The sequence below is a fragment of the Pseudorca crassidens genome, chromosome 13 (assembly GCF_039906515.1).
Source record: "Pseudorca crassidens isolate mPseCra1 chromosome 13, mPseCra1.hap1, whole genome shotgun sequence".
NCBI classification, from domain to species: Eukaryota; Metazoa; Chordata; class Mammalia; order Artiodactyla; family Delphinidae; genus Pseudorca; species Pseudorca crassidens.
The window spans coordinates 68,464,451-68,484,849 of record NC_090308.1 but is presented as its reverse complement, the minus strand read 5'-3'; the positions used below and the strand labels follow the sequence as shown (position 1 = coordinate 68,484,849).

Below are 20,399 nucleotides of genomic sequence, written 5' to 3'. Positions count from 1 at the left end.
ATTTATTTATTGATAAATTTTGTACATGCATGACCATACTAATGTATCTGTACTTCTATAAAACTCATCCAAATGGTCATCTAAAGGGATAATGTGAAAATGAATAGAAATAGAAGTTATATTTTCTTCCTTCACCCCAATGGATTCACCCCAGTTTCTTCTCATAACTAGCACACTGGCCGAAGGACTCACCACTTGCTCTGGAAGGCTTGGTGGGAACAAGACTCTCCAGTGTCGGGTCACTGAGTATGTAGGGGCCCACACTAGCTCACTCCCTCCCATTAATCCTATTAAAAGTAACTGGCTTATAAAAAGAAACGAAATTGAGCTATTTGTAATGAGGTGGATAGACCTAGAGTCTGTCATACAGAGTGAAGTAAGTCAGAAAGAGAAAGACAAATACCGTATGCTAACACATATATATGGAATTTAAGAAAAAAAAATGTCATGAAGAACCTAGGGGTAAGACAGGAATAAAGACACAGACCTACTAGAGCATGGACTTGAGGATATGGGGAGGGGGAAGGGTAAGCTGTGACAAAGTGAGAGAGTGGCATGGACATATATACACTACCAAACGTAAAATAGATAGCTAGTGGGAAGCAGCTGCATAGCACAGGGAGATCAGCTCGGTGCTTTGTGACCACCTAGAGGGGTGGGATAGGGAGGGTGGGAGGGAGGGAGACGCAAGAGGGAAGAGATATGGGAACATATGTATATGTATAACTGATTCACTTTGTTGTATAGCAGAAACTAACACACCATTGTAAAGCAATTATACTCCAATAAAGATGTAAAAAAAAAAAAAGTAACTGGCTTGAAACTTTTCAGAAAAAATTAGAATTCAGTGGTAGAATGATGATTTAAAAGACTTTATTTCCAGCGGAACCAGCTTTTTATGGTCATGCTAAATGCTGTATTTCATTCCAAATGAAAAGAACAAGACTGCCGATTATACTGTAGGATAAAGAGAAAGGCAATAAAGCTGCAGTATATTCTTAAAGCGTGTAAAACATGGTACGGTCAGGAAAAGGAGGGTTTTATCTTGCAAAGTCATAAACACTGAACAAATTAATGTTCCACTCCAGGAAATCAGCAGTCATCAACACGGCCCTTTGCAAACTCTTTAAGATTTGTGATAATAACAAGTACTGCAGTGGCACTCAGTGTGATTCTCCACTCTGGCATTTCCCATTACTGTAGCCTAAGGAGGAAGGGGAAAAGACGACAGATACAGATAGATAGGTGGGCAAAACTGAAAACTGTTAAATAAAATGGACTCTAGCCAGCTGAATTAAATAGATGCTTGCTATATTTGCATATTCTCCTTTTCAGCTGATATTTTCACTCTGAAAGCTTAGGTTTGCACTAAGTATTCTGTACTCTCTCCCAACCTGCCCCTCATCACCTCTACCCCTACTCTCTTCATTCAGAATAAATCCAGCCTGTGCCCACAAGGTTGCTGACTCTTTTGATTAAAGGGGACAAATGCAGCCCTTCACTCTACAAATAAAGCATGGGTCATCAGATACCTCTGGCATTAAACCCCATGGATGTGCTCTGAGGACATTTCTCTGGTTGAACTGTTAGAAAGTTTCTGGGGCCCTTTCAGTTCTCACCTTGGTAAATGCTTTGGCCACACAGCATGTGGCTTCTGAGGTGATGTTCTTTGGGACCAACATTGTCTTCTTGGACCTCGCTGGAGTGGGGTATGCTCTGGAGAAGCAGCAGCCCATGCATTGATAGATTGGGGCACCCAACTTGGAGAAGTATTTGTTTTCCTTTAGCTTGCATTCTGGGCAGCCTATCACCAGAAAAAAAGAAAGAAAGGAAAAAAAAAGGCAAAGAGTAAAATAATCCAAAAATAATTTTAAAAGAAACTATACATTTTTCCTCATTATGGGACAGCAAATATTCTTTTTATCTATTGGAAATCAAACGAAATTAAATAAATAAATAAATACTGGGTTGACCCAAAAGTTTATCGGGTTCTTCTGTAATATGGAAAACCCGGACGAACTTTTTGGCCAACCCAATACTTTTGGGCTGTATGTTCATCTTCAGACACAATATCTATTTGTACTGACTACAGTTATTTTCATGGGAAAACGATTTTTGCAGATATGCATGGGAAATCTCAGTAGCAGTAGTTTCTCTTTCTTTAAGTATGACTTCTCAATTCCAGTGCTGATAGTATGTCTGTAGGGAATGCAAAACTTGACAGATGAAAACACCATGCTCATCTGAAAGAAGGATTTTGCCCAGAGGCAAAATATTTTCCTATTTAGAATCTGCTATTGTTTTTGCCCCATAGCAACTCCAAATACTGACAAAGAAAAGCATGTGTCAGAATTAAGAAAGCATGGTGAGTGGCACAGCCTGATATGAGATCAGGCATCTGCACTTGGGAACAGGGGTTAAAATATTATCACTTGTCTAGAGAAAAACCATCACCAATAGTAGCTCACAATTTCATAGCAGATGGAATTATATCAGCTACTATATGAGATTTTTCGGAAAGTATAGCAAAACAAATTTACTGCATAAAATGGTTTTGTTTTCTCACTTGTTAACTGATTTGAAAATTCATCTACAAAGGCAATGTTAAAATCCTCCCAAATCTTCTGGGAGACATGTAAAAAACAGAAAAAAAGTCAACTAGCTAGACTGAATAAGGAGCACTTTCTGCTTGTAAAACTCAGATAAAGAATAATCAGGAATCTATTTCAGATGGAAATGTACAGGCTGCTATTTAAATGGACATGTAAGATATCATTTTCACTGTACATTTTTGGAACCTAGTTTAATTTTACGTTCACAGTCTAAAAGTGCCTAGATAGATATCCAACAGCAAAGATTTATCACATTTGAAAAGGAGGTAGAAATGTAATTAATGGAGTTATTGATGTACATCTAGAAATGTGTGCTTTCTTGTTACTGCAAACCCAAGTTTGGTCACACACCCTGCATTGTAAACTCTCCATCAGGAAAGGAATAGAGAATTTGCAGAAACACAGACAATGTGGCCAGAATGACAGCTGCATATTTTCTGTAGTAATCCATGGCTCTTCTGCAAAACAGACATGGGAAAAAAGTTACTATAAAATTGGCTTAACAGGCATAACAACAACCAGTAATTTTAATAGTAATAGTCATCAGTGTCTTGACCCCTCTGCTTACAGCTCCCAATACACTCTAAAGCCATGTATAAAATAAGCAATTTCTCTTTTGGAAAGAGGTAGAGAATTGACTCTTCCTACTTCTCACATCAACCAGTAGAATCAGGTATAATGATAACAACAAGAAGTTCTCTTTTTAAAATCTTAACATCCTGTTAAGAAGCTTTAATGTCCTTATTTATGAAACATGAAATTTCAACTACATAATATCTAAGGATATCTATATGAGTGGGTGGATGGATGGATACATAGACAGACAGATAGATAGATAGATAAGCTTATATATGATATATAAAATATACAAGCATTTGAGCCCATCCTTCCCATCTCTACATTCCCAGGTGGGAAAACAGAAAGAAAGGATAATATCTCTCCTGCTTTTTATTCACTGTCGGTAGCTGGGCTGTAAGGCTAGTTATCAGTGTGCAAAGTAAATGCTACCCCAGCAATGTGGCAGGAGTAGACAGCAGGTAGTATCAATCAAAGTTCTCCTAAATCCACTTCCTGACTTATTTACACCTGTAGATACAGCTTTACCTAAGCATTCTGAGTACATGAGATCAGGTTATGCAAGGTCAGCTGAGTGATTGACCATTTATCCAGGCATTGACCTCACCGCATTTAAGAACTGGGTTTTATCCCTACATGTTCTAGAAAAATCTCATGTAAGATAAAAGGGACAAAAAATTTTTAATAGATCTTTATTGGAGTATAATTGCTTCACAATACTGTGTTAGTTTCTGTTGTACACCAAAGTGAATCAGCCATATGCATACATATGTCTCCATATCCCCTCCCTCTTGAGCCTCCCTCCCACCTTCCCTATCCCACCCCTCTAGGTCATCGCAAAGCACCGAGCTGATCTCCCTGTGCTATGCTGTTGCTTCCCACTAGCTAACTATTTTACATTCAGTAGTGTATACATGTCAATGCTACTCTCACTTTGCCCCAGCTTCCCCCTCCCACCCCGTGTCCTCAAGTCCATTCTCTATGTCTACATCTTTATTCCTGCCCTGCAACTAGGTTCATCAGTACCATTTGTTTTTTTTTAGATTCCATATATATGCGTTAACATACGTTATTTGTTTTTCTCTTTCTGACTTCACTCTGTATGACAGACTCTAGGTCCATCCACCTCACTACAAATAACTCAATTTCATTTCTTTTTATGGCTGAGTAATATTCCATTGTATATATGTGAAAGGGACAGATTTTTATCCCTATTTTTAAACTGCTTATGTTCAAACCATGAAAGATAACAGAGACAGAGAATTAATTACCAATGAGAAGACAATTCAGAACATTTAAAGAATTAACACCAATTTTACAGAGTCACTTTCATAAAATAGAAGAGAAGGGAACAGTTCCCAACTCAGTTTATGAGGCCAGGATTACCCTGACACCAAAACCAGACAAATACAGAACAAAAAAAAGAAAACAAGAGACTGGTATATCTCATGAAATTAGATGCAAAAATCCAAAACAAAATAATAGCAAATTGAACCCCGTAATGTTTAAGAAGAATTATTCAACACAACCAACTGAAAATAATTCACAGTATTCAAGGCTGTTTCAGTATTTGAAAATCACTTAATTGTAATCCACTATATCAAAAGAATAAAGAAAAATCATATGATTATATCAATCAACACAGGAAAGCATTTGAAAGCATCCAGTACTCTTTCATGATAAAAACTCTCATCAAACAAGAACCAAAAGGGTTTTCTCAACTTGATAAAGAGCATTTACAAAAACCTACAGATAACATCACACTTAATGGTGAAAAACCAAGTGCTTTCCCCTTCAGATCAGGAACATGGCAAGGATGTCCACTCTCACACTCTTATTCAATATAGTGCTGGACATTCTGGCCAGCAAAATATGGCAAGAAAAAGAAATTAAGGCACACAAATTTAAAATGAAGAAGTAAAACTATTCCTATTTATAGATGATATGATCATCTACATTTTAAAAAAAAAGCAAAACAGGGAACCTACAAAAAATGTTCTGGAACTAATTAGTGAGCTCAGCAAGATTGCATGACAAAAACAACACATAAAAATCAACTACATTTCTATATACTAAAAACAATAATGTGGAAACAAATTAAAAACACAATACTATTTATAATCGCTCCAAAGAAAATAAAATACTTACGTATAAATCTAACAAAATATGGACAGGACTTGTACACTGAAAATTACAAAATAATGATGAAGTAAATTAAAGACCTAAATAAACAGAGAGACATATCATGTGCATGGATTGGAAGACTCAACATGGTAAAGACGTCAATTCTCTCCAAATTGATTTCTATGTTTAATGAAATACCTATCAAAATCCTAGCACAGCTTTTGTAGACACAGAGAAGTTTACAACTAGGATCTAAAATAGCTAAAACAATTTTAGAAACAAAGTGGGAGGAACCAGTCTTCCCAGTGTTGTCTTATTCTATAACTACAGTAATAAAACAGCATGATATTAGCAGAGGGATACACAGACCAATGGAACAGAATAGAGAACCAAAAGATATGCCCAGCTGGCTTTTGACAAAGATGCCAAAGCAATTTAACAGAGGATTTCGACTTTTTCAATAATGGCTGCTATAACAATTGGACATCCATAGGCAAAACAAATACAAAAACAGAACAAAACAAACATATAAACAAACACCTTCATGTAAATCTCATACCTTATATGAAAATTAATTCAAAATGGATCATCGACTTAACTGTAAAATGTGAAACTATAAAATTTTTAGGAAAAAATTGGGAAGGGTGGGCAGGGGCTAGGTGAATAGTTTTTAAGAGTTGACAATGAAATACATAAAAGGAAAAAATGATAAATTAGACCTCATCCAAATTATGGGTTAATCCTCAAAGAGGATGAAAATACAAGATACGGACTTAGAGAAAATGTTTGCAAGCCATATGTCTAACAGAGGACTAGTATCTGGGATATATAAAGAACTCTCAAAACTCAATTTAAAAAATCCAGTTGAAAAATGGGCATTGCACTGGAGAAGATATATAGATGGCAAGTAAGCACATTTAATGTATTCTACATCAACCATTAGGGACATGCAAATTAAAACCACAATGAGATATTATATACCTATCAGCTAGCTAACATAAAAATAACACCAAATGGATGCAGAGAAACAGGATAATTCAGAGTTTCTGGTGGAAATATAAAATGGTACAGCCCTCTGGAAAAGAGTTTGGAAGTTTCTTATAAAACTGAACATGTAGTTACCATATAACCCAGCAGTTGTACTTGGGCATTTATCTCAGAGAAATGAAAACTATGTTCAAATAAAACATATATAATGGGTCATAGCATCTTTATTTATAATAGCCCCAAACTGGAAATCGTCCAAATGCCCAACAGCAGAGGAATGGTTGGCTCTGCAAACAATGGTACTTCCAATACCAGATTATATACTATGTAACAAGAAATAGGAACATGTTATTGATACACATGCAACTTGGATGGATCTCAAGGGTATCCTGCTGAGTGAAGGTTGCATTCTGTGTGATTCCATTTATATAACGCTCTTGAATTGATAAAATTATAGAGATGCTACATTAGCAGTTTCAAGGAGTTAGTATGTGGGGAGGAAGTTGAGGGGAGTAAGTAAATGTGGCTATACAAAGATAGAACCGGGAGCCTTGTGGTGATGGAACAGTTCTTTATCTTGATTGTGATAGTGTCACAATCTAACATGGGATGAAATTGCACAGAAACACACACATACACACAATACTAGTGAAATCCAAATAAACTCTGTGGGTTGTACCAATGTCAATTTCCTGGTTTTCTCCTTGTACTATAGTTTTGGAAGGTATTATCATTGAGGGAACTAGCTAAAGGATACTCATGACTTCTCTGTACATTTTTTGGGCCGGGGCGGGGCGCAACTTCCTCTAAATCTATAATTTATCAAAACCAAAATTTCTTTTAAAAAAATTTCAGAATGAGATTTATAATTCCATGTGATTCAAAACCTGTGGTTATTTTTCATGTAGACTGACATGGTAAGACCATGTTTTTGCTAGATGTTTGTATCAACCCATGTATCTTGTAAGAATAATTTGTCAGACAGTAGAACCAACAGTTTATAATACAGAAAACAGACTGTTTACGTGTAGGTAAGGCTAAAACATATGTACGTCATTATTTCTACCTGATTTATATACTTATACACAAGTAATTATGGGTTTTATTTATCTTCACCCATAATTAACACTGAATAAATATTGTCCTAAGTCAGTGGCTCTCAAAGTGAGATCTGGGGACCCTAAACACTTTTAGTGGGTCTGTGAGGTCAAAATTATTTTTATAATAATACTAAGATGCTGTTTGGATTTTTCACTCTCATCCCCTCATGAGTGTTCAGAGAAATTTTCTAGAGGCTACATGACATGTGATATTGCAACAGATTGAATAAAGAAGCACCTGAGAATGTAGCTGTGTTCTATTAGCCCAGTACTTTTTAAAGTTTCGAAAAGAGGGAATTCCCTGGTGGTCCAGCGGTTGGGACTTGACGCTTTCACTGCCATGACCTCAGGTTCAGTCCCCGGTTGGGGGACTGAAGATCCCCACAAGCCTCAGGATGTGGCCAAAAAAAAAAAAAAAAAATTGCAAAAAGGTAAAACAATGCCACTCTTCTCACTGACTTTTTTTGTTTTGGAAATTGTCATTTTTTATAAATATATTGTATTTGTGTTAACATGTGATGGGTTTTAAATTGTTGTTTTTAAAGGAATAAATATTTCTGGGAATTCCCTGGCAGTCCAGTGCTTGGTGCTTTCACTGCTGAGGGCCTGGGTTCAATCCCTGGTCAGGGAAATAAGATCTCACAAGCCATGTGGCCAAAAAAAAAAAAACAATAAATATTTTAAAACTTTTTCCAACATAATTTCTATATCAGTAACTATTGATAAATATAAATTCATTAAAAATATTCTTTGAGCTCTTCGATAATCTTTAAGATCATAAACAGATTCTAAGAGCTGAAATTTGAGAACCACTTCTTAAGTGATATACAAAGCCACAAGGAAAATTTCAGAATTGAAACTGGTTTCCTTTTTAAATTAGTATCATTTTTGTGCTTTGATATTGCAGCTCATATATTATGAAAATTCAGCATTATGCAGTGAACAATTATATCAGAATTAATTCAGAGAGAAGCATTTATAACAAGATTGCAGAAAGTGAGAGCATGAAACGGATGCATATTTTAGGATTTGCTTTATGATAAAGTGAAGAGAAGATTGAAAAAGCAGAACCAAAGTCACCATTCCTTTAGCTTTCAATAACAGAAACGGCTTTGTCTTTATTTTAAAAAGAGATGAGATTAACCAAGCAGAAAGGGATTAACCCTCAAATTCTAGGTGTTTCCGAAAACATTTTAATAAATGTTTTCATCAGCCTAATCACCCTTAGGCCTTTCTGTTTTGGAATATGGAAGAAAAACATTAAGACCCAGGGCAGGAACAATAATTATGTTCAGCTGGGATTTATGCTATTTTGCAAAACATGCTCAATCTAAATCAGATGTACTAATCTCAGCCTCTTGGTATTCCGAGTGAGAACACTGCAGGCATCACAGACTCTATATATCCAGCCCTACAGTGCGCCTCCAACACCCACTCAACACACCCTCACCTCCTGCCACCTGCCCCATCAGAATAAAATGAGGCCAAGAAAATGTGTGTATTCTCGACTTGACCTGTAAGGCCTCTCTCCCCCTTCTCAGCCATCCACCTCAGAGTTTTTTAAGGAGCTGCCCAGCCACCAGCTTCATTGTGAAGGTTTCATCCAAGCCCAAAGAGAGAATAAATAACTCTCCACTGCATTTATCCATCACTTTGCTTATAATTCTTAGATGAAGTTCCACAGTCTGTCCTGAACTCTAGCTAGTTATATACCTGTTTGTCTTTCCATCCATGTAAAGCTTCTTAAGCGTAGAAACTGTGCCCCTCTAACCCACCCCCATCCTAGCACAAGGTCTTGCACAGAGTAGATGCAGTTGTGTTGCATCGGGACTTTAGAACAGTAACAGTATCAATCAAAAGTTGCTTATGTAGAGCTGTCATTCATACTGAGAAACAAGATAACTCTTGAATGACAACTTAGAATAAGTGTTTAATAAAATAAAATATTTTCAGATAATAAATTCATTAGAGATGACATATTCTCACTTAGCTATAGAATTTGTAGCTGGCTAATACATAAATGTCTAAGTGTTAAATATGCCACAGGTAAGAGCCATTTTATGCTAAGATATAAAAGTCATAAGAATTCAAAAGAAAACATTAATAGAAAGCATATATAAGAGCTTCAGTGTTTCAACTGGGTATCTGTTACTTTATATCAAACTAGGTATGTGGGCAAATTTATGTTATTAATATAATAAGACACTGTAAGGAAGAGATAGCATTCTTAAAAGTATTAAAGAATATTATTGCCATGATTTACTATTTTTTTTTATTTTTCATAGAAGTATAGTTGATTTACAATGTTAAACTTACTATTATTATTTAATATGTTTGTGTATTATTTATTGTGATTATATACATTAATATATAATTCATGTATTAAATGATTTATATAATAGGTAAATAGCAGTGTACCATACACACACACATATGGACATCAGTATATATCTATATATCTCTCTCTCTACATATCTTGACACACCAAGTACCATACACATACACACCAACCCCATCTATCAAACAGGGTACAAAGATAGACACTACGTTTTGATGTGGGAGTGGCAAAGTCATACTGCAGAATGAATTTAGACTGAGATTTTTTTTCTGGCCCGTTTTGAAAAGTACACCTGCCATAGCAGTGAAAACTTCGGGACAATGAACAATAAGGGGGCTTCTCTTTGCAGCTCCTCTGTTCTGTTTTTATCACAGAAAAAAAGTGTTTATAAGGTAAGGTGCCAGGACTGAGAAATCTATCATCCCAGCCTGTCAATCCTATTACTGAAAGGCTTCAAGGCAAATTAAATATACAGACACACACATATATGTATGTATGTATATATGTGTACATGCATGTATGTACACAAATATACATATATGTACATATACATATATATATATATAAGATTGTTCCAAGAAGACAAGTGTTTGGTACAATGTGACATCCTGGTCTTCATTCACCTGCAAAGATGCTGCCATTGCTCCCCCACTGCCGAAGAGTAAGGTTTTCGATTTTTCTAATGGTGTTGGTAGATGGGGTGACTCACCCATACTCTCCACACCAGGAAGCCCAACTGACTCATAGCACATTTTTGAGATGACTGGCTAGGGTAGAGGCATAATTCTTTGTTAACAAAACAGATTAAATCTAACTGATTTCTAGAGAGTTAACCTAAGGTTTCACTTCATTAGCCCCATCTAGCCCAGCCCCAAACTACCAATAAGAAGAAAAGTAGGCAGCCTTCAGTGAAGGATCACTAATGAAAAGGACCCTTGAAAGCAAAGACTTTATTTAATCCCCAGCACACTGCCTGGCATGAGATAGGTATGTAAGAATTGTTTGTTAAACAGAGGAGAGGCCTGTAAGTTTTAGCATCTTGCCTGGTCCAGCGAATAGCAATAGTTCAGCCTGGATGAGAGATACGAAGGTGGAGCATCGCAAGGATAAGTGGACGTTCAGCACCCTTCATCCTTCATCCCACCACCTCCCATGGAGCCAGTCCCCGAACAGGCTCACCTCCACGTCCCACCGAGTGACCACTGATGTCTCCTGCTGGACGAATTTAAAGAGTCTGGGGTCAGTGATCAGGAAACTCAACTTGGAGTAGCCTTGGCTACTAGTTTTCTTTCTTCATGTCCTCTAGTTGCAGCAAGTGGGTTTTTACCCTGTTCTTGTAACATATTCTGAATCCCAGGTCGAGCAGTGAATGTCTTCTGTGATCCCATACTCCAGCCCCCAAGCTCAGTAATCCAACAAGTTCTCAGTTCTTCGAAGTAGACATTCAAATATTGCTCCTAGGCACTAGAGTGACCTTGAGACCCAGTATCGCATTCACTGATCGTCGAAGGATGGCTGAGAGAGAAACGGTTAATACTCCCATGATCTGTCTCAAATCCCCTCATTCATTCTTTGATATAGATAATTAATGCTTTCTCTATTTTATGAAAAGATGAGTTTTGGATGATTTGACAGTTCAACATTGTAAAGTGCAAAATTTAAGGTCCAAATTGAACATTTGAAAGATTTAAAGACTTTGAATAAGTACCTGCTACGTGCCAGGCACTGTGCCAAGTATGGGTGACACAAATATGAATAAGTTTCCTGCTCTCTGACCCAGATACAAAGGCAAATGACTGTGAGTGAGAGCAATGAATGCTGTAGTAAAAGCATTCGTAGATGTTGAAACATTTGATAGGCTGGGGACAGGAAAATGGAGAGGTGAAAAACTAATGAGAATAAAGAACACGTATTTCATGGGGAAGAGAAGCACGACGGTAGTAAATATATGTTTTACTGTTTTAACATTTGTACAGGAGCTTTGTGTATTCAGCAGTCCTCATAACTTCCCCAGCCTAATCACAGGGGTTGCAAATAGTGTATCCCCAAAGTGTCCAGAGGAAAATAAGTGATGTCACACAGTTCAGCAGCTGTATTTGGGGTGGGATTTCTGTTTATCAATTACTTAACAGTATTTTTTGGCTTCGCAAAATTCTAAAAGGGAGCCGACTTAATTTTCCAGATGAAATGAAGAGAAAGAGGGAAAAAAGGGGGTCTTAGAGGCAAAAGACATATAAAGTACAACTTGTACAGGTATACTTTGCAAAAAAACAAACAAACAAAAAACCCCAGGGGTTTCCATAAAAACAGAACAAAAGATGACCTATAAATATTTATTTTTTAAAAAGAAAAGGAGCAGGCAGTATTTAGAAGGAAATTGAAGTGCTCATAGGATTATAAAAATTTCAATTCCTTTATGACGATTCTTGTAACAATCATATTTTGAGAAGCTTCTTATCTGACTAAATTTAAGGTTAAAATAAGATGTACACTTTCTGCTTTAATTGTTATTTTAAGGCACTTTACAATGTTAACATAATTATGTAATTAAAATCTTAGTTCTTCCATTACCCTTCTGGTTTTTCTAGCACATCAGCATTTTTTAAATTGTCTGCAAACTAAATCAACAAGAAATTTTGATAGGACAAACTCTATGTACCATAAAATATTGTTGTAAATGAGAACTTCAAATATTTGTAGTTTCAAAGTACCCAATTTTTAAAATTAACATTATTGCAGTAATAAATGCTATCAGGAGCAAAACATTAAGTAGTGTCAACTTATCACTCGGAAAAGTAAAACATCCAAAGGCCAGAAAAGTTTTATACAGAGCATTATTATAGCAATATAAGAATCATTCTTGTAACTTTAAAAATTTGTGCATTACATTTTGTTTTTTATTTGAGCTGTTTTTGTGCAATCTTTTGACACACCAAGTGTCATTTCCATTTAAAAGCACTAGATTATAGAAACATTTAATTTACCTTAAAGTCTCTCAATAATAGAATGGACAGGCTGGGTTTGTAGATTTCTCAACCCCAGCACCTCACATTATAAGCATTTTTTTCTGTGATAAAAACAAAGCAGGGAATTCCCTAGAGGTCCAGTGGTTGGGACTCCACGTTTCCACTGCAGGGCCCACGGGTTCGATCCCTGGTTGGGGAACTAAGATCCCACGTGCTGCGCGGTGCAGCCAAAAATAAAAATAAAAATAAATAATAGTTTAAAAAAAAAAACAGAGCAGAACTGCAAAGAGAAGCCCCTTATTGTTTATTGCCCCTGTTTTCTCTGCTATGGCAGGTGTACTTACCAAAGATGGCCACAAAAATATTCTCAGCCTACATTCACTCTGCAGTATGACCTTGCCACTTCCATATGGAAAAGTGGTGTGTCTGTCTTTGTATCCCGTTGACCTAGGGGGGCCCTATGACTACTTACACCAATAGAATAAGGCAGTCATGAGGGTGTCCCTTACACCAGTACAACACTGGGCCAGTCGTGGGAGTAGCCCTGCACTGACCTGGCAGTTTCTGCTTCCTGTGTCTTAGAAGCCAGTTGCTGTGTAAGAAGTGCTACTAGTCTGAGACCACCACACAATAAGAAGGCTATAAGCCACGTGGACCGGCCCTGGAGAACGAGATGCCACACAGAGAAAGAGAAAGAGGCCAAGAAATAATGAGTGAAGAAGCCATTTGGATGACCAGCCCAGTCGAGCCTTCAGATGACTCCAGCCCCAGCCAATATCTGATCACAAATGCATGAGAAATCCAAGTTAAGAACGGCCCAGTTGAGCCCAATCCACCTGCAGGGCCTTGAGAGATAATTATAACTTCTTGTTTTACCCACTAAGCTTTTCAGTACTTTGATGCACAGTAATAGATAACTGGAACAACCACTGTCTCTTATAACAAAAATTTCTCCTCCAGGGTTTGAGATATGGGACGCCGGTCTTGTCTCTCCACTTTCTTCCGGTACTTTTCCTCTGTGGGGTGTGATTTATATAACACAGATTCAGTTAATCTATTAGGGAAAATCTAACGAAGTGTGAAAAAAAATTCTGAGTTAGCATTGCCCACAGTATCTGCCGTACTGAATTTGGTAATAATAACTTCTACATTAAAAAGAATACCAACCATTAATTGAGCACTTGTGTGTGCTAGGTATTCTTTTGAGCACCTTGAACACATAAATATATTCAATACTCATGACAACCCTGTGAGGTATTCTTCTCATTTTGGCAGATAAGAGAATTCCAGAGGCGAAGTAACCTATACAAAGTCACAAAATTCACCACTGGCAGACCTAAGATTTTATCTTTTTTTTTTTTTTTTTCGGTACGCGGGCCTCTCACTTCTGCGGGCTCTCCCATTGCTGCGGAGCACAGGCTCCGGACGTGCAGGCTCAGCGGCCATGGCTCACGGGCCCAGCCACTCCACGGCATATGGGATTCTCCCGGACCGGGGCACGAACCCGTGTCCCCTGCATCGGCAGGCGAACTCTCAACCACTGCGCCATCAGGGAAGCCGAGACCTAAGATTTTAGAATGTCTCTTTACAACTCCAAGCTCTGAACCGCATTTTACTACACTGCCTTCAAAACTTTATATTTCACAATGAACTTCTTAAATGTTTTTTTTTTCAGGTGGTATATCCCTAAATAGAATGCTGACATCTTTTTTTTTTAGAGTAATATTACGTTATACCAGCTCAAATATAACTTGCTCGTGTAATTTTTTATTTTGCATATTTATCTGACTTCACCTTCTTCAGAACAGCCTTAAGAAAGACATTTCATTCATATAAAGAGGCACTTTACACCTGACCAAGGCATGAGGACTAGTGTCTGATTGGCGGGGAGTGACTGGCGGGGGCCAAGCATTGGCTTTCATATCCATTTCCCTTGTTTGATTCTCTTTACACTTCTTTGGGGAAAGCACTACTATGTCACCTATCTCGTAGACTAGAAAACTACACTTGAGAGAGGTAAAAGGATTTGCCAAAGTCAACTGGAAAGTGGTCTGATCCTAAGATAGTACCCTTTCACCTATACTACCTTTATAGCCTAGAAACACACAGTTAATCCATTCTCTTTAGGGCGTTGATTTAAGCATGGATCATGATGTTACTGTTGTCTTTTCAAATTCAATTCATAATATTGCCCTTGATTCTGCTCCCGCTCTGGCCTAAGCGCCCTCTTCTCTCTCTCCTCCTCCTACCCCAGTGCACAGCGGATGCTAGAGCATTTCTATAATGTCATCTCTGAGTCTGATGAATCAAGAAATTACTGGATTATTTTGTGCAACATTATGATGGGGAATGCTGAAATGTTACACACCAAAACCAGAATTTGCAAGGATCATAAGTTGATAGCAAACTACTCTGGGATTCACAATCTATAAAAATGGAGGTATGGTGCTATAGGTCATGCTGTTCTCAATGGAAATATCAGCTGATTCCTGTACATTTTCTCTTTGTGAAAGCTGATTATCTTGATCTACTTTTGAACAAAATGCACATATTACGTTCTAATTTTACTATTTCTGTTTCCTAGCTCTTACTTTGAGTTTTCATGTAAATTTGAGAAATGTACAAGGAAACTGAGAAGCTGTTCTGGAATATAATAAATTGCTTTTCTAACACTTCACATGCTACCTTTTTCAGCAAGAAATGGTGAGAAATATGACTCAAAATTTCAACGACTCTGTTACTGCAAAAAAAAAAAAAAGAAAGAAAAGAAAGAAAAGAAACCAAAACCAAAGTTAAGGAAATGAAATGAAGACACATAAACTTTTCATAAATGGTGGTTATTCTTATCATTTAAAAATAATTCAAAACTATAGCAAAGTATTACAATCAATTTGGATGACCAATATTTTGAATAATTGAGTTGATGTTAAGTAATTATTTAAAAGATATCTCCAGAAACTTAAGAATATTCCTCTGTTCTAATATAAAACATCTTCTTTTTGGATTGAGGAGAAGATTGTAGAGCTTAGGAAACGATAGTTTCCATGAAAGTGAAATGGAGCTTCAGTATTCCTGAGGACCCATGTAGCGTGAGTTCATAATTCTTCCATGTACCCAAATCTTGTATCCTCAACATTAATAAGGAGGGACAAAGGAGCACTTTTATTTTCTAGTCCTAATTTCCTAACCAGCTGCCATTCCAAGCAGCACTGACGCAAATATAACTAAAGTTAGCAAACATTTCTAGAAACTCTCTGTGGAACAAACCAATTAGACTTAGCCAAGTGATGTAGAATTGCAAGGTCCATCAGTAATAGTGAGAAATACTACCGACTCTTATTTTTGTGGCATTCTATGAAAGAAGAAAAAGGAAACAATGTTGTTCAAGACATTTCAGTGTTACAATTCAAGTCTACCCAAGAGGGTCTATTCAAAAAATATCAGAAGCTATGTTCATTCCGCTGAACAGGTGAGCTGCTTTACCATTGACCAGTTTGAAGATGTAGTTATGTGTCATTTAAAAACTGATGACAAAACAATATCAGCAACTTACATGTCTCCTCCCTCCTCTTCCTGACCCCTGGAAGCCACTCCAAAGAATGCCTTTCAAATGACATCCAATATTTCTTGAGAAAACTTTTTAGTTACTGACAGGCACTCACACATCACAGCAGGAGACAGTTGGTTTCTGGCTTCAGTTAGATAACATCTTAGCCTGTGATCACAGACCACAATTTTGCAGACTTCCTCCCAATTCAATCATGAGTGCTGAAAAGAGAATGTGTAAATGCCTGTCTTCTTACTAAGGTTTATGCACAACCAGCTCCCTTGTATTCTCAAATATTTTACTCCTTAATTAAAATCCCCCAAATTATTTCATTCATATTACCTTCCTCTGGATTTTTTGCAGGATGTGGTCAGGGCAGTTGACTGTGGATCTGAAGAGGGATTTTAGCTTCGTCTTGTGATTTCTCAGTAACTGCTCTTAATAAAGTCCTCACCTGTCTTATATACCAGCAGAGTAATAAAAACTGCATGTTCCCACCTGCATCTAAGTCCAGGGATCAACAGTAAATTCCATCCAATGATTGAATGGTACTTTGTGTAATTACCATGACATCAATTTGATCTTATCTCGTTTCAGCCCTTGGATCATTTTTTGTTTTGAGCCATTTCCAGGTGGTGTTGACTGCAAGGTCAGCCTATGAAACAAGAGTACGCTGTTATTTTCTACATAATTTTATCAAGACTTATACACAACATCCTGAAAGTTGACACTTTCCTATAAACAGGATCCTACAAGCATTACATTTAATTAGCTAAGTACCTGATGTTTACTTAAAACAGAAGAGCTGTAAATTTCAGATGCTAGATATAGAGCATTTCTAAGCTTACAACATTACTCCAGTAGAAAACAGAAAAATAAAACACACACCTATTTAGACTTTTCTAAAATTAAATGTGCATCTGGCTTTAATAAGGATGCATGGAGAAGGCATGAGGCAATGCTGAGAAGGACTGATTGGTTCTCAATATTTGTGCCTTTCCCCCCCTCGTTTCACTTTTGTAAAACTCAGTTTCTTCCTAAACAGAAATTACATATGTTATGGCTTGCCAGGTGAGGAACGCTTAGCTCCAAGATTCCCAGTACATTGTCTTCCTAAAACCCACCAAGCACTTCAGGCTATGGCTGTGGCTGCGTCTATCCTGCTTTTAGGGTTGTGATCCTAAAATAGTTCAAGACTCCATTCGTTGAAGGAAGAGGGACCCCTTCCAGGGCCCAAGAGTGAGCACTTGTCTAACACTCAAAAATGAATTGTCCCAGGAGACACACATGCTGACAAGCAAGAGACTTTCCTGGGAAGGGGCACCCAGGCAGAGAGCAGCAGGGTAAGGGAGCCCATGAGAACTGCTCTGCCATGTGGCTCGCAGACTCAGGTTTTATGGTGATGGGGTTAGTTCCAGGTTGTCTCTGGCCAATCACTCTGACTCAAGGTCCTTCCTGATGGCACACGCATGGCTCAAGACTGATTTCAGCAAGAAGGGTTCTAGGAGGTTGGTAGGACAATGGACTGGCGTCTCCTCTCTCCTTTTGACCTTTTGTAACGGAGAAGAACAAAAATCTGACCCCATGTTGGATCTGTTTCTTTTACTTCAACCTTTGTTTTCCGTTGCTTTTGTTACTATAATCACCAAAAGGATACTGTCTATAGCTATAAGCATACATAATGGCATGCCTTGGGGAACGCTGCCACTCTGCCTGAATGTTAAACTAAAGTGCCTTTGTTCAGCTCACAGGGAAACATCCTGACCCTGCCCACCTGAGATCACACAACGGCTTAGGCCAAAATGGCTTCTCTTATGTCAAGAAAGCCATTCCTGGTTCTCTTTCTCTGGGGACTCCATAACTTACCTGCTTACACGATTGAAACAGGAGGGAAGGGGGCGGGGCACCACCCTTAAAAGAATGACCTAGGGCTTCCCTGGTGGCGCAGTGGTTGAGAGTCTGCCTGCCGATGCAGGGGACACGGGTTCGTGCCCTGGTCTGGGAAGATCCCACATGCCGCGGAGCGGCTAGGCCCGTGAGCCATGGCCACTGAGCCTGCGCGTCCGGAGCCTGTGCTCCGCAGTGGGAGAGGCCACAACAGTGAGAGGCCCGCATACCGCAAAAAAAAAAAATAAAAAAGAATGACTTAGTTTGAGGACACAACATAAACTGATTAGAACCAAGTAGGTGCAAGATGGCAGACGGATGAGTCGACTTCCACTAGACCTTGAGCCTCAGTATATGTTCATTGTAACACATCAGCAAGCTAAATGACACACCCACAGGAGCCATGACAGTTCCAAGTCTGACCATAAGGTCAAAGAGTGGGTGGTGACCCAATTTCTCGAAATCCCCACCCCTTTCCCAAAATAGTTGGAATACTCCTCCCACTTAGTAGCCTGTGAAATTACCCAGCCCTGTAAAAACTGGCAACCCCATACCCTGGGGCTGCTCTTGCCTTCTGAGATGGCCCACACTCTGTCTGTGGAGTGTGTTTCTCTCTAAATAAATCCACTTCTTACCTATCACTTTGTCTCTCACTGAATTCTTTCTGCGATGAGACATCAAGAACCTGAGCTTCATTAAGTCCTGAGACCAGGTGTGTGATCTCAGTTAAAAGAACATGGGTTCAAGTCCCAGTGTGTGGGTTCAAGTCCCAGTCGGAGTTACACGGTTTCAGGATGACAAGGCCAATAGCCACCTTTACTAAGCAAACTCCTGAAAGCATGTCGTGGTACAGAGGAGGTGTCAGGAACATCTTTGCATAGCGGTATGACACAGTGAAGTACATACCAGCTATGCTAAATGCATGGATTTTTCCTAATGACGTTTTGTCATTTACATACTGAATTCTTTTTCAACATAACCACCTTTGTAAATGTTTCATATGATTAGTTGATTTGTTTTATAAAACATAATTTGATCTTTCTGATAGCAAAGTATGATTATCACAAACATTATGCTGTAATCAGAAGAACCGCTGAGGTATGTAAAATGCTTTCTTTTTCAAGTAGCTTTTGCTTCATATAATTCCAAATATAATTCCAAAGATATATTACGTGATTTTAAGTTTTGAAGCAATACAAGAGTATTTCCAATGAAAAGTAAGTCTTCCTCCTACCCCAAAATCCTCACTCCCATTCTCAAAGGTATCCATTTTTAACAATTTCTTAATGTTTCCAGAAATTATCTGTGTATATAAACACATTTTCTGGGGTTTTGCTATATACAAACAAACATACACATTGTTTAGTGTCCTACCTTCCTTTTTCTTTTTAAATCTAACAGTGTATCTTGGTGGTTTTTTCCATATCCATATATTATGCAGATCTAGCCATACTTTTAAAATAGTACAGTAGCAGGAGTAGCCACACTGAAGCGGATGACAGGAGCCATAAGAATCTGTAGCTGGTCACGATGGGAAGCAAAGGAGGGTTCGTCCCGCTTGGGCTCCTGTTCATCTTGGCTGTCCTCTGCCATGTAGGTCACAGCCTGGAGTGCTACAGCTGTATTAACCCAGCTAATGGCTGCACTACGGTCGTCAGTTGTTCACATAATCAAGATACTTGTTTCATCGTTAAAGCCACGCCACCAAAAACTTACTACCAGTGTTGGATGTTTGACCGCTGCAGTTTCGAAGCCATTGCAAAAGCCTTAGGGGAGAAGGAGCTTCAGTACCGCTGCTGCCAGGAGAACCTGTGTAACAAAAGTGATGGGACGAGTATATCAGGGAAAACAGCTCTGCTGGGCATCCTGCTGCTGGTGGCAGTCTGGCGCTTTTGTCTCTAAATCTACACCAGGAGGGCTTCTCCTAAATCTCCTGTTTCTGTATATGCCTTATTTCCTGTGCGGCTGCATTCCAAAGGCTTTATATTTTCCAACTGGATCCTGTTGGGAAAGACTAAAACTAGCTTGAGCAACTCAGATAAGAGAGAGGAACTCAGAGAGATGCTGAAGACCAGTCCTATTAGCAGAGAAGACCTGTTTGAGAGAAGCGCATGTGATTTGAGGAAGTTTGCATGCTTCTTACTCTGAGCTCGAGCAGATTCTCCGCGATCCTCAGTTATTTCCCTCTGCTTCCTTGGATGTAGTTAATGTGATCAGTACTTTTTTGGGAGACTGGGGCAGGGGGCTCCTTTTCAACAGTCT

At 38.3% G+C, this 20,399-nt stretch overlaps 1 protein-coding gene and 1 pseudogene across 2 annotated transcripts; one reads left to right on the top strand and one right to left on the bottom strand.

Moving 5' to 3' along the window:
• Positions 1-898: 898 nt before the first annotated feature.
• On the bottom strand, positions 899-16,885 carry CGA (glycoprotein hormones, alpha polypeptide). 2 transcript variants are annotated; one of them, XM_067702967.1, is made up of 4 exons: positions 16,593-16,885; positions 2,964-3,070; positions 1,620-1,804; positions 899-1,204 (listed from the first exon to the last, which is right to left on the bottom strand). In XM_067702967.1, exons 2-4 carry the CDS (start codon positions 3,061-3,063, stop codon positions 1,127-1,129), a joined length of 363 nt encoding a protein of 120 aa, XP_067559068.1. In that variant the 5' UTR covers positions 3,064-3,070; positions 16,593-16,885; the 3' UTR covers positions 899-1,126. The 2 variants fall into 2 exon arrangements, with proteins under 2 accessions (XP_067559068.1, XP_067559069.1); XM_067702968.1 differs by lacking the exon at positions 16,593-16,885 and adding an exon at positions 16,257-16,377.
• A 2,782-nt stretch (positions 16,886-19,667) lies between these two features.
• On the top strand, positions 19,668-20,039 carry LOC137204899 (CD59 glycoprotein pseudogene; annotated as a pseudogene).
• The last annotated feature ends 360 nt before the right edge of the window (positions 20,040-20,399 follow it).

Excerpts from the sequence above, each read along its gene's own strand:
- CGA (XM_067702967.1), bottom strand. The coding sequence starts at position 3,063 with ATGGATTACTACAGAAAATATGCAGCTGTCATTCTGGCCACATTGTCT. Across the intron at positions 1,805-2,963 it reads TGGAGAGTTTACAATGCAGG|GCTGCCCAGAATGCAAGCTA; the intron begins GTGTGTGACCAA and ends TTCTGGTGATAG. Across the intron at positions 1,205-1,619 it reads TGGCCAAAGCATTTACCAAG|GCTACAGTAATGGGAAATGC; the intron begins GTGAGAACTGAA and ends CTTCCTCCTTAG.